This window comes from Clupea harengus, chromosome 17 (genome assembly GCF_900700415.2).
Source record: "Clupea harengus chromosome 17, Ch_v2.0.2, whole genome shotgun sequence".
In the NCBI taxonomy this organism is placed as follows: Eukaryota; Metazoa; Chordata; class Actinopteri; order Clupeiformes; family Clupeidae; genus Clupea; species Clupea harengus.
The window spans coordinates 25,447,670-25,461,273 of NC_045168.1; the positions used below are offsets into that span (position 1 = coordinate 25,447,670).

At 42.3% G+C, this 13,604-nt stretch overlaps 1 protein-coding gene across 2 annotated transcripts in view; it reads right to left on the reverse strand.

Annotated features, from left to right (window-relative positions):
• fars2 (phenylalanyl-tRNA synthetase 2, mitochondrial) overlaps window positions 1-13,604 on the reverse strand; it is a 31,191-nt gene that overhangs the window by 6,436 nt on the left and 11,151 nt on the right. For both annotated transcript variants that reach the window (XM_012816921.3, XM_031583619.2), the window contains exons 5-6: window positions 5,758-5,918; window positions 4,473-4,624 (exon numbers count right to left, since the gene is read on the reverse strand). In XM_012816921.3, the coding sequence (XP_012672375.2) occupies window positions 4,473-4,624; window positions 5,758-5,918 (313 nt within the window). The remainder of the gene's footprint in view (window positions 1-4,472; window positions 4,625-5,757; window positions 5,919-13,604) is intronic.

Consider the following 13,604-nt stretch of genomic DNA (forward strand, 5'->3'; position numbering starts at 1 on the left):
CTGCACAACTGTCTACAGATGAATACTCTACCCACACAAACGCCTAATTCTGCTGCCACTTCCTGACAGGTACCACTTGTGAAAGATGATGAGTTTCACATGTTGACTAAGCATGCACACTTTTGAAAGATGATGAGTTCCCCATGTTGACTATGCATGCACACTTCGACCGCATATTTTGTGCGAGATGATGCCAAAACAGATGAGTAAATAAATAGATGTTATACTGTCCTATGGCTGCAGCGTGTATTGGTTTAAAGTGGATATAACAATTCTGTAGACATACTATAATTAATCCCAATATTCACTTTTACACAACATATCCTTGACAGGACCTTGGTTTGAACATTATGTGACACCTCCCTTTACAGCAGACACGCTTGCTTGCACACTTATATGCAGACTCATATACACCTCCCTTTACAGCAGACATGCTTGCTTGCACACACACTTATGCAGACTCATATACGCCAAACACTGCACACTGCACACTGCTCCTCAGCTCCTCAGGGGACTGCAGGGGCGGGCAGGCAGAGCACTCTCACCCTCCTGACCTCTACTCTCAATTACACATAGATTACCCAGCATTCTCCACTCCAGCTTGTCAACACCTATACATCTACAGGGCAACCTTGGACATCTTAATGCGATCAGGGCCTGCCTGTTTCAATACACCCTGGACTGCGCCTGGCTGCAGGTTAACATGGAAGAGGAGCGAACAAAAGACATCCACCACAGAATTGTACATATAGAATCCCACACACTTAGCTGCTCGAGAACAACACATTTACATACTTGCAAAATAATGACTTCTTTCTGTCTCAATGTTCTTCGATATAACAGCAGTCCCGGACTGGATCTGCACTTTGTCGTGATCAATTTATTATCATTGGACTGGGTCATATTTAACATACTGTAGCTACTATTTACATTATTTGCCCTTGAGCTTTTTAGTTGCGTGGACTGTTACAAATTTCACTGTCACATATTACACTGCTTCTTTGTTAAAGGACCTTTTTTTTTATTACATTTGCCAGCATCAATCCACGAGATAATGAATGTACATGAAGTCAATTTACTCATTTAAACCTATTGTCTTGACAGAGAACCCTGGCCATTAACAGTGTTCTCTAACCCTAGCCATTTACAGTAAAAGTGTTAACTAACATATTTTGTTAATATGTTTATGTCCTATGCACCAACCACACCAAGTTCATTTCCTGTATGTGTAAATATACTTGGCCAATAAAAAATTATTCTGATTCTGAACCCTAGCCATTTACAGGTCACAAGAATACATCTGATATGATTCTGTTTGATTCCTAACTACTGTGTGTGTATGTGTACATTGTCTCTCTTTCTCTATCTGCAGTATCATGCAAAGCATATCATTTTGTACATTTTGAGATTCCATATATCAGAAATGTGTTGTGAGCATCCTAGTCTCTCTCTTTAGACACAATTCTCTCCTCCCATCTCTCCCTCTTCTGTCTCACTACTGTGGCTCAGTGGCAGCAGGAGGCATTAGCCTGCTGGCTTGTCTCGCCTTCCGGGAAGATCCCCAGAGAGTGCTGACAAAGAGGGCAGATTTTTAACAAGTCTGGCTCTCCATGGCTCCCTGCTGATGAGGAAAGCCATTTTTCTTTGCTGAGCCTCTTTCTCCTTTTCACAAGCCCGTCTCTTTGTAATTCTCAGTTATTTCCCATTTCTCAATCTGTCTTGCTTTTACTCCTCCCACATCTTTTTGCAATCTCTTACATATGCATATCACATGCAGACTACATATGCATAACAATGCTGTACATTAAAAGCAGTCCGACTCAAGTCTCTGCGCTCCATGCTTATTTGTGACATACTGTATGTTTTTCGTTTTTTTAAGATTCTTTTTTGGGCTTTAAGTCTTTAATCGGACAGGATAGTGAAGGTAGGCAGGAAATGAGCTGTTCACTCCCTCTGTGTTTTTTACCTTTTCTTATTATTATGTGATTGCGCGTCTGGGAAAACCTGTCGGATGTCGCAAGGGCATGTTTCTAGGAAACAGTTAAACTAGTTTGAATGTCAATTTTTTGGGTGAAATTAGATTTCCCACTAAATTATCATGCTAGAACATCCTGCCTATCATCACTGAACATATATTTCCAAAATTACTACGAACTACTGCACAGGACATTTCCAGTACTCGTCATTGCACTCGCTGGTGCAAGCCTTGGTGAGTTCCCGCCTTGACTACTGCAACGCCCTCCTAACGGGCCTGCCGGCTTGCGTGGTGAAACCACTACAGATGATCCAGAATGCGGCGGCGCGTCTGGTGTTCAACCAACCGAAGAGGGCACACGTCACCCCACTACTCATTGAGCTTCACTGGCTGCCGGTAGCTGCTCGCATTAAGTTCAAGTCACTTATGCTTGCCTACAGAGTGCTTGCTGGTTCTGCTCCCACCTACCTAAATGCTCTTGTAAGGGCAAATGTTACACCCAGGACGCTGCGCTCGTCTAGTGAGCGTCGTTTGGCTCTGCCGTCTGTGCAAGCACGGCAATCCAGACTATTCTCATTTGTAGCTCCACGTTGGTGGAACGAACTGCCTAGTACTACCAGAGCAGGGGCGTCCCTCTCTACCTTCAAGAAGCTTTTGAAGACCCAACTCTTCAGAGAACACCTCCCATCCTAACTGGCACCTTGACTAGTGCTTAACTTAGTTACATTCCTGCACTTCTTTTTCTTTCTATGTCGTTTTTCTATTTCTTATGTAAAGTAGTATTTATTGTTACACCAGGTTTTTATTGCTCTTAGCTTGACTGTTCTCTCCCTTGTATGTCGCTTTGGACAAAAGCGTCTGCTAAATGACTAAATGTAAATGTAAATGTCATTGTAAACACATTGCGAGCATAACGGCTGAATTCAAATGTCGATCCTGTCAAAATAACCCCAAATCAAACCAACTTGATTCAATAACAAATGTCTCGTTGATTACTGTTTATTTGGACAGGTATAGCTATTTATTTGGACAGGTATAGCCATAAATTCTTCATAAATTGTATCAGTTTGTTGAACTGCATTGTTTAAAATCAAGATGGCGGCGAAGGGAATCTGTAGTAGCTGCTCACTTAAATGATGCTCCACTCCTCAGTTTGCTCAATCCTGGTAATGCTATTGTTCTGAATGATGATATATTGGATTATTTCACATCCAGGTCAAGTATAGGATGATGGTGAATTTACTGAGCAAGAGGAGTCTGATGAAGGTAGGCTGGTCTAGCTATTACAACAAGTCTGCATTTCTAAACGTACAACAACCTAACCTAGTCCAGATTATTATTACGTATACAGGTGTCATTTTCCCAATAGTGCAGCTTTTCTACATGTCAGGTTATGAAGTGTTGTTTGTCCAGCAGCGCATCTTAAGTACATGCCAGACCATGTAAACCCAAGTTGGAGTCGACAGTTGGATTTCCAACTAAACTTGCTGACACTCGACAAAATGGCTTAATTGCAGCTGTAATTGTCAGATCAGTTCGCCTGTGGATTAATCCAAGCCTATAGTTAGTTGTGTCCATTCAATGAATGTATTGAGATCGGTGGAACATGCATGCTATTATGATAACTCTAGCAGGGTGGCAAGCTAACATAAACTTTTTTTAAATAACCTGGATGGTTAAATGGTTAATGGACTGCATTTATGTAGCGTTTTTCTACTCATAGAGCACTCAAAGTGCTTTACAGATTAATGCCTCAGAGGACACTTCGACACTTGGTGAGGAGGAGTAGGGACTGAACTAGCAATCATCCCATTACTGAACGACTCCTCTACCTCCTGAACCTCTATCGCCCCAACAGCAAAGACAACAGGGATCTGACAAATTATAGTTTCTCACGCTACAGTGTGCTAAGTTACCTAAATCGGCTCACTTAAAGCAGCATTATGTACATTTTTATCTTAAAATAACATCTTCAAAATCATTTCGGTCCTATACTGACTTGTACTACGGAGAGTGTCGTCTGTGCCACTGCCACAGCAGTATTAAACCTAAAGCTTCACAGTCAGAAACATGAACGTCTAGTGGATATTTTGCATATGCGTGCACGACGTGATGCGTGACCAGCCAAAATGACACCAAAGCACACCCTGTGCCAGCGGAAATGCCGTCATTTGTTGCGTGCGCCACCATGCACAAGGATGGGAACGACAGGTATACATTTAGCTTCAGAACACAATAGGCTAGGGTATATGCATCATCCTATTGCAAAAGGCATGTAGCAATAATACTACGACAGAAACATTAACCATTAATAACTGGAAATCTAGTTCTAGTTCAGACTTGATAGAGCAATGTGGCTTCATATCAAAATGTATGCCAGTCTCATTTCATCACCAGGTGCCTACAGCGATTGGAGCAAATAAACATCCAGGTTGTTTACTGGAAGTTTTAGGGAAAGTGAAAATAACACATTTGAGGAGACTTTGAGGAGTCTTACTTTGGATGGGTAAACTTGTCTACCAGGGCCACCTTCTCAACCAAGTCACCCCCGATACTTCTCACAAGGTCATAGAAGTCATTGTCCGTGTAACCCTCCGTAGGAAGCCAGAATGAAATGTCATTCCACAGGGGAGGGAATTTACTGAGAACCTGAGAGAGACAGAGAAAGAAAGAGAGAGAGTCAACTGAGGATGAGCATCAATATAACTACAGATGAATTTCAACAAAAAAATGTGTGATTGCACCACAGCAGCAGTCGGTCTTTCTATCTTATAGAATAGGCACGGAACGCTTATACCATCTTATAGAATAGGCACGGAACGCGTATACATCTTATAAAATAGGCACGGAACACGTATACATCTTATAGAATAGGCACGGAACGCTTATACCATCTTATAGAATAGGCACGGAACACATATACACCTTATAGAATAGGCACGGAACACGTATACATCTTATAGAATAGGCACGGAACGCTTATACCATCTTATAAAATAGGCACGGAACGCGTATACATGGTATAGAATAGGCATGGAACACGTATACATCTTATAGAATAGGCACGGAACACGTATACATCTTATAGGCACGGAACACGTATACATCGTATAGAATAGGCATGGAACGCATATACATCTTATATAGGGCTGAACGATTAATTGCATTTGCGATTTAATCGCGATATGATAGAACGCGATTTTCTAAAAAAAAAAAAAAAATCTTTTTTTTTTTAAGATGGTACATTTTGCACACAGTGTTTAAAAAGTGCATGCCTAGTGTTTATACTTAAAATGACTTTTTTTTAAATTACTTAAATGTACAGTGGCAAAGCCACCGATTTGTTGTTCTTGTTTCTGTAATGAGCAGTTAAATAAAAATGTAAAATGTGGGAAAGAATATTTTACACTAAATGTATCTAATATTGTGTCATATTTAAATCATTCATTACGTTTTGTTGGGAAAAAAAGAGGATAAAAATGTGATGAGGCACAGGGCAGCGATTCTGGAAGAGCCTTGTGCTAACAGATGTGTAGCTTGTGTAGTCATGGTGAATTTGCATTATGCAAAAAGAAAATTCCAACATTTTTAAACATGATTCATAAAGTCAGTCTAAATCGTAACTTCTGTCAAGAGCACTGAACTAGATGGTTAAGGTCAATGTGAATGTACAGGTGTGTAATTACCTGAACTAGATGGTCAAGGTCAATGTGAATGTACAGGTGTGTAATTACCTGAACTAGATGGTCAAGGTCAATGTGAATGTACAGGTGTGTAATTACCTGAAAAGTGACAGAGTGCTCAATGCTGGGTAGGCAGAACTGCTTCAGAAAGCGCTCATCCTCGCTCCAGAACATACGGATATCTGGGATGCTGTAGAGGACCATTGCAAGTCTCTCCAAACCCAAACCGAAGGCCCAGCCCACCTTATCCTCTGCTCCCGCTGAACAACGAGAGTGGTGATGTATGAGAAGAACAGAAGGAGAGATGTAGAAATTAAATTAAATATACAAGCATAGAGTCATTAACTGTTCAAGGTGCTCACTATGTAGTTTTGTGGTTGCGGGCATGAAACACCAGGAAGAGTTTTTTTGAGCATGATGCTGTCAAATACATTTCTAGAAGAATTTGTACACCAGCTAGCTTTTGTCTGTGCCAGCTATATGCTATTTGTTTCGCCATACACGCCGGCTATTAGCAGTCTGGCTAGTTTTAGACAATAATTAGTAAACTATGAACTATGAACATTTGACACTATTCCAAATCAAGAACTGAAATACTGTACATATGACAACGATGGTAAAATATGGTTGGGAACCATTTCAGTTTTAATGCCATTTCTGAGTCAATCTAAACTGTGAATCTAAACTGTGAACTCCCGTCACACAGCTCTGAGGTCATGTCAGGCCCCACAAGACTAGTGCAGCCCAATGCCAGCCCGATATCCCAAGGTGGCAGAAGAGAAATATGATTACATCTTAAGTGTGAACATTAAATATCTTCTTAATTCTTCCTTCTTGCCATTACAATTGTGTGCCTACTTTGCACAAATCTCAGGAGGTTAGAGAGGAGATGAGAGATAGAAAGAGGGAAGAAAAACATGCTTGACATGGTAGAGCTGATGTAAAATTATAATTTAGCTGTGTGTCAAAAAAAAAGAGTTTCAAGCTGAACGGGGGACCAGCCAGAGGAGGGCAAAATGCATGGCCACGGAGGGCCGAAGACAGAAAGCCACAGTAACGATGGTGGAGGTTCTTCCTCCCTCTATGATACTTGGACCATCACCCTTCCTACAACACACAGTCCCTATGGCAGAAATGGCCCCTCTAACTGGCCCCTCTCACCTTGCCATGACATCAGCCGGCTGTAATGGTCCTTGGCAGCGCCTGCTTTCGCAGCCTGATGCCTTGGTGCTACACAACATTCATGTCCTCTCTCAATCGCTCTCTCTCTCTCTCTGTCTCTCTCTCTTTCTCTCTCAATCGCTCTCCCTCCCTCTCTCTCTCTCTTTCATGAGCATCCCCCCATCAATCACACTACCCCCCTTTTTTCATTCTCCCTTCTTCTTGCTCATCTCTCACCTACTGTATGTTATCTCACCTCTTCCCCCGATCTTTCCTTTCTCTCTCCAGTCTTTCATCATCATCTGTACCTGGCTTCTCCCTGTGCTCCCACTGTTCTGTTCCTCCTTCAGTCAATCTTGTCTATGGTTCCATCACAACATCCCAATTTTTTTCTCTGTACCAATTTGTTCCACCTCAAATTCTGACATACACCCAGGATGGCTGGGTACAATACTGTGTATAATTATGTAAATAAAAAAATGGTTTCAGATCATTTGGGTGGTCAGGCCATGAAGCCAAAGTCAGTAGCTGTTTTGTTGGCTTCTTGAACATCACCTATACATTGACACTATTGATGGTAAATGTAATACTGTTTTCTATTTAAATCAACCTTTAAATCAGACCTTTTACATGCACAAAAAGCTATATAACACAAATACCGGGAAAGCATAAGTAGGTAGGTCATTCATCCAGGGCCCTATTTTTAGATCCCTTTTTTAGTTCACATTTTCATTAAGGACAAAAACTAAAAATCTAAATCGGTGCAATGTTGGGTTAAAACCACAAAACGGGTACACAATGGAAACCTATGGAGCAAGCATTCACATCAGAGGAAACCGCTTGTTTGCACCACTGACAGACTCGTAACTGTTATTAAAAGGGTCTGACTACATGGAACAGAGATACACCTGCATCTGTTTACACCACTGACAGACTCGTAAATGTTATTTTAAGGGTTTGACAACATGAAAAGGATCCCTACAGAGATACACCTGCGTCTGTGTACCTCAATAACTGTAAAGAAACTGTAGAAAATGCCAGTCAGTGTTTCACCATTCTCTTCTTCCGGTCTCTGACATCCATTCAGTGCCTGTAGTTGATAATGGCAGCGAGGCGCTCTCCTTTGAGTACCCATACCAGCAGCACACGTTAGGCCAATCGACTTCAGGCACTGAATGGGGTGGGGACCCATGTTGATTTTGAGATTTTCATTAAATTCTCATTTGTGTGATAAAAAATGGATGTAATGAAGAGAATGGACAAAAAAACAATCCATGGTTCTGTATTGAGCTACAGTGATGAATTACTTATGCAGGTGGAATGGGGTTTTTGTTTTCTGTTCCTATATATCAATGAAAACACTGGAGTGTGCAAAATATCTGTGGGAGCTTTGATATGTAGTGTTGTCAGGACACATATGGAAAATATGGAACAGGATCATATGGAATGTGTGTTGTGGTAATATTATCATTATTATTTAAGACAAATACACATTTTGCACATCTTGTCACTTTGGTAATTCTATCATGCTCTGGTAATTCAATTAAATATAATTATATTATATAACGGTATTTTCTACAAAGAGGGCTAAATGTATACATCCCAAAGCCACTGTGGTGACAATGTTTTGCATGATTAGTGCATATAGGTTTTGATTTCACATTATTTTCTTCTTAAAATAATGAACCTATTTTAAGAATTTGCGGAAAATGTACATGTATTTATTTGCTGAAGTGCCAGGAGCAAGCCCAGGCTGTAAACACGCTCACGAGAGAGAAAAGAAAATGTGAAAATGTGTTAACTTTATGCGCATTCAGACACCACATGCAATCAATAGAATACACTCAAGGCATTACCATCTGAACTCAATCGGCGCACACAAGAGGATGAGGACGAGGAAGAGAATGACCACAATATCAAAGACAAATAGTTTTAGATGATCCATACATAGATACATAGGATGATCATGATGAAGCTGGACAATGAGTGCAGTTGTGATGTGCGCCATTTTACAACTGCAACCATTTTTCAATATAATTGAAAGCAATGCTTTAACTGCAATACATGTACTGTGCAATGCTGTAGTGCTGCAGTGCATGTAAGGACCATATCTACTCTTGGGACTTGCTCTCAATGTGTTTTCCTTTGATTCCGTGGTTCTGTGATGGGTGCCATCCGTTACTGCTGAACTATGTTTTTGTTTTGGTTGAACTGATAGGCAGACTGGGGGTAAGCAGACTCTACTTCTGCTGATGAGCAAGGGAAGGCTTTTCAGTGCTCAAAATGGGTCATTACCAGCAATGCCAAAGAGCGGAAATTCAATTATGGGCAACAAGAGGGCTGTAAAACATTATCAATATATCATTTGTTTTCATCATGGTTCTCCCAGGTTTTTTCAGTCTTTTGTTTTTTTTGGCACACACCTTGGGCACACCAGGATGTTACAGTTTAAAAGCAAGAGTCCAAAGACATCTCATCATGGCCTGCACCATTAAAAACGGATAAAAGGGCGCTAAGCAGGAGTCCCCAATGCACAACTGTGCAGAAGGATGACACAATCTCTATTTTGAGAAACATAAGTCTCACAGGTCCTCACCAATCTTATTTTCAATGGGGAAAGGCCTCTGAAATGCGGGCCTTCTAGAAAGGGTTTAAAAGAAAGAGACAAGGGGGGCACTGTGGCGCAAGCAGTAGCCCCGACCACATTCGGGCTTGACGCCCATGGAGGACACGGGTTCGAATCCGGCCCGAATCCGGCCCGAAGGGCCTCCTGTCCCTCTCATTTCCTGTCCCACTCTTCACTGCACTATCGATTAAAGGCACAAAAAGCCCAAAAATAAATCCTAAAAAAAAAAAGAAAGAGACATATCCAAGACAGCACCCAGACTCAATGAAAGGGAAAGAATAAAATGCACAAAACACAATAGATACTGGGTGGAAGATGATTGGGGAAAAAAAATGTCAGACAGACAAATCTAACATGGTGTTTGGATCACAGAGAACAACTATCATGAGGAGCAGAATAAATGAAAGAATGCTGTAGAACTGCTTGATGCTATCTATCAAGAACAGTGGACCAACTATGATTGTGTAGAACTGCTTGATGCTATCTATCAAGAACTGTGAACGAACTAGGATCGTCTTGGGGTGCTTTGTAGCTGTACAAGTGCGACAGTCGCACAGAATGAAAGGAATCTTACACAAGGAAGGCTATCAGTCTATTTGACATCGCCATGCCATATCCTGTGAACGGCACTTGGTTGGAGCCAGTTTCATCGAGCAACAGGAACAACACTGCTCCAAATTATGTAAACCCTTTGTAAGAACCAGTTGAGCTGTAATGTGGCAAAGTTGGTAATAGCAGCCAATTCAACGAGTATTACTTGCAGTTAAAGCATTGCTTTCAGTATTACTTGATGAAAGCAAAGATTCAAGCACAAGGGTGTCATTCATAAGGTTAAAATGTCTAGACTATCTTTTCTGGATAAAAATAGGAGTTTTCCAAGAAAATGTGTCATTTTCTGGGTGATTCCGGGTGCTCAAACTAAAATCTACCGCAATTTCATCCGCAATTTATGACAATTCCTGCAGCAATGTCTTTTGTGTACCCCTGGTAGGACTGTCAAGTCTATACATGCAGGGGGAGTATAGGAGAAATATAGGGTGGAAGGTTTATTGCTAACAGTGGGAGTCATAGTTGTGCTTATGGTAGCATATAAATGGGGCAAAAATCCACCAGGCAAAAATATAAGTCTGTTAACTGGTACAGTGTGTGGCTTAAGGGTGAAAGACTTCTATTCTATTTCTGACCATCCTCTGATTCACTCGTCTCTCCTCTCAATGTCTCCCTTCTTCTGTAAAGCCTGCTCTCTTTTATGGACATGAACATCTATTTGCCCATGTTAGGGCGAAGCGCTGAAATGGAACACTGCACAAACAAATGTGTGCTCTGGCCATGCATACCCCCGAGACGGGGGGGAGGTAACGGAGGCTAAGTTGACTGAAATAAATGTGAGTAGTGCGTAACAAGAGCAATCTGTGCCTGTGACAGTGTGTTTATACAGGGGTGGGAGTGGGCCTGAGCAGAGAGGAGCACGTGTGTGTGTGTGTGTGTGTCTGGTGAGTGAATGCATGGGGCTAGGAAGGACCAGCTGTCTAATGCCTCTCGGCCCACTAGTGATTACTTCCACTGGGACCACTGGGAGTGAATTTAGGAATAGTGAGTGCCAACGCGTGAAAGGGGGGGGGGGGGGGGGGGGGGAGGGGGCAATCTAATTTTAAGATCTCTGGGTTGGAGATTGTTGATGGGCGGAGGTGTCTGATGACAAAATGTGCAAGGTCAAGACCTCAGCTGGTGGTGACTCGTGTAGTCTGTGTCTTCCCATTCCCACTTTAACTATCACTGTTCTATTTCTAGCATATTCCATTGTGCTACTAGACGCTCCAGGGAAGATCTGAGAAAACTTGGCAGACGTCAGAGGAAGACACCTAGAAGTGCTAAACAAGCGTGACTGGATCTCGCCCGTGACGTGACTGGATCTGGCTGTGCATACATACGGTCTCGCAATCTGGCCCATGATTTATTCAACACATGTATAGGGGTGGGTTAAATAGGGAAGTATTGCTGATGGGGGGTTGAGGAATAAGATTAAGATTGAAAATGCCACCTGAACCACAATAGGTGCTCAGCTGGTGTGTTAAACCCCCAGCCTCATCTAAGCTCCCTCCCACCAGCACCACGCTCCCCTCCTGGCCCCTGGGGGCCTAAGGCTGGGGGGCTGGAGAGCCGATAATTGTCACCAAACATGACTTTAATCACATTGGCGGGGCCCAGCCCATGCTTCTGGGCGTGACCAAAAACGCCCCTCACCCACCCCCCCCCAGGCCCTGGTGGCGTGTGTCATCATTAACACTGGGTCCCATATGTTGCTCTGGGGCTCTGGGGAAGGCTGACTGCAACAGCATCCTTTGGACTCACAGAAACACACACACACACACACACACACACACACACACACACGCACACACACACACAGCACACACACACACAGCACACACACACACACACACACGCACACACACACACACCGCAGACTTCAGAAAAGAATTGATTTGGGTGGAGATTACACACCAGGCCCACTAATGAATAACTAAGGGGACCAGCAGCACTAATGGAGCTGCCTTCCTACCCCTCCCCTGCCATCAGCTCCCCCACCCACAGCACACACACACACACACACACAGAAAAAACATGGCACACTTCTGCCACGCTTCGCATATGGTGGTCACACTCTGGGGGGGCGGAGGGGGATAAATAACCTTTCAACCTCCCCCTAGTCTTTCTCCAAATTCTCCTTCTGTTTCTCTATATAACTGAACCTTCGTTTTCCTAACAATTCCTCTTGTCCTCTATTTCCTGATAGATATTTCCTCGATGTCCTCCCCTGCTCCTGCTTCTCCTGGCATCAGAGGTGCTTCTCTTCCATCTGAAGAGTCCCTGTTTCACGTTTAATTTGGTTGCACTGCCAGCTTTTGTATTGTCTTTCCTTCTGAAAGGAGGGGTGTGTGTGTGTGTGTGTGTGTGTGTGTGCGTGTAGGGTCTGAATGAGCTGTTGCCTAGGTAACAGAGCCACACTGATCTGCCGCAGTGAAGAGAGGGAGAGCAGGATAGAAAGAGGGAAAGTGAAAATAAGAATGACACAGGGCAGTGGGTGTGCATGTGAGTATGTATGATGTGGGTGTGGACTTGTGTGTGTGTGGAAATGAGTGCTTTACCAAAACAATGCAATAGTGACTAGAAATAGTAAGAGAGTTAAAAAAAAAAAGAAATAAAAAATGAGTGAAGGTGAACATGAGCCCTTACTATGCAGATAGAGTTAAAAAAGAAATAAGAAATGAGTCAGGGTGAATATGTGCCCTTACTATGGCGATAGGTGTGGACCTAGACAGGTAGGTAGTATTGCAAAACTGTTATGCTTCAACATCAGCACCGAAATATATAACAGCAAGGTACATTTTCGGTAAGAAAGCAAATGTGAGCCTTCTCTCTCTTGCTCAATCTCTCTGCCACAAATGGACACCATTCGGGTAAATCTTGCATTTTCATACTCACACTTCTTGTATAGCATTTAACAGCACAGTATGTTTTACAAGAACAATCGCTCGTGACCATAGGTAAGAACAGGTCAGGAAAGCCAGAGAGAGGAACCATTTTAGTCTTTACAATCTACAATCTACAACCTAACTCTTCATCAAACTAAGAGCACATCATGTATTTCAGTGTCATCCTGGTTAGTTTATCTATATAGTCAGCTCTGTAGAAACAACATGTGGGTGATAGAATTTAAGCTCAGACTTCTCAGTCAAATTCAAAATGAACAAGACATGGAGAACACACATTTCTTTGAAGAAAAAACTGACAGAATATGATGCATGGGAAACTAGTACAAATAAGAATGGATTTTCAGGGAGAACAATCTCATTTATCATGTTTACGTAAACTAGATCTACCCTAAATAAATGAACAGGAAACACATACAAAGAGAGGGGGTGGGGGTGGGAGACACAATGACATTTAAAACGGTCATATTGATTGTGTTTAACCATTTAACAACTTGCAATTTTAATGGGCACACCGGAAACACACCTGCTGTAACAAAATAAACGCCAAGCCAATCTCCCACTCAGGGAAGTTGAGCAAACCTTTTACCGACATGTGCTGCAGTTTTCACACTCCCTCTAATCTAATCTTTTTGTGCTCATATAAGGGCCTATTGTATCAAGCT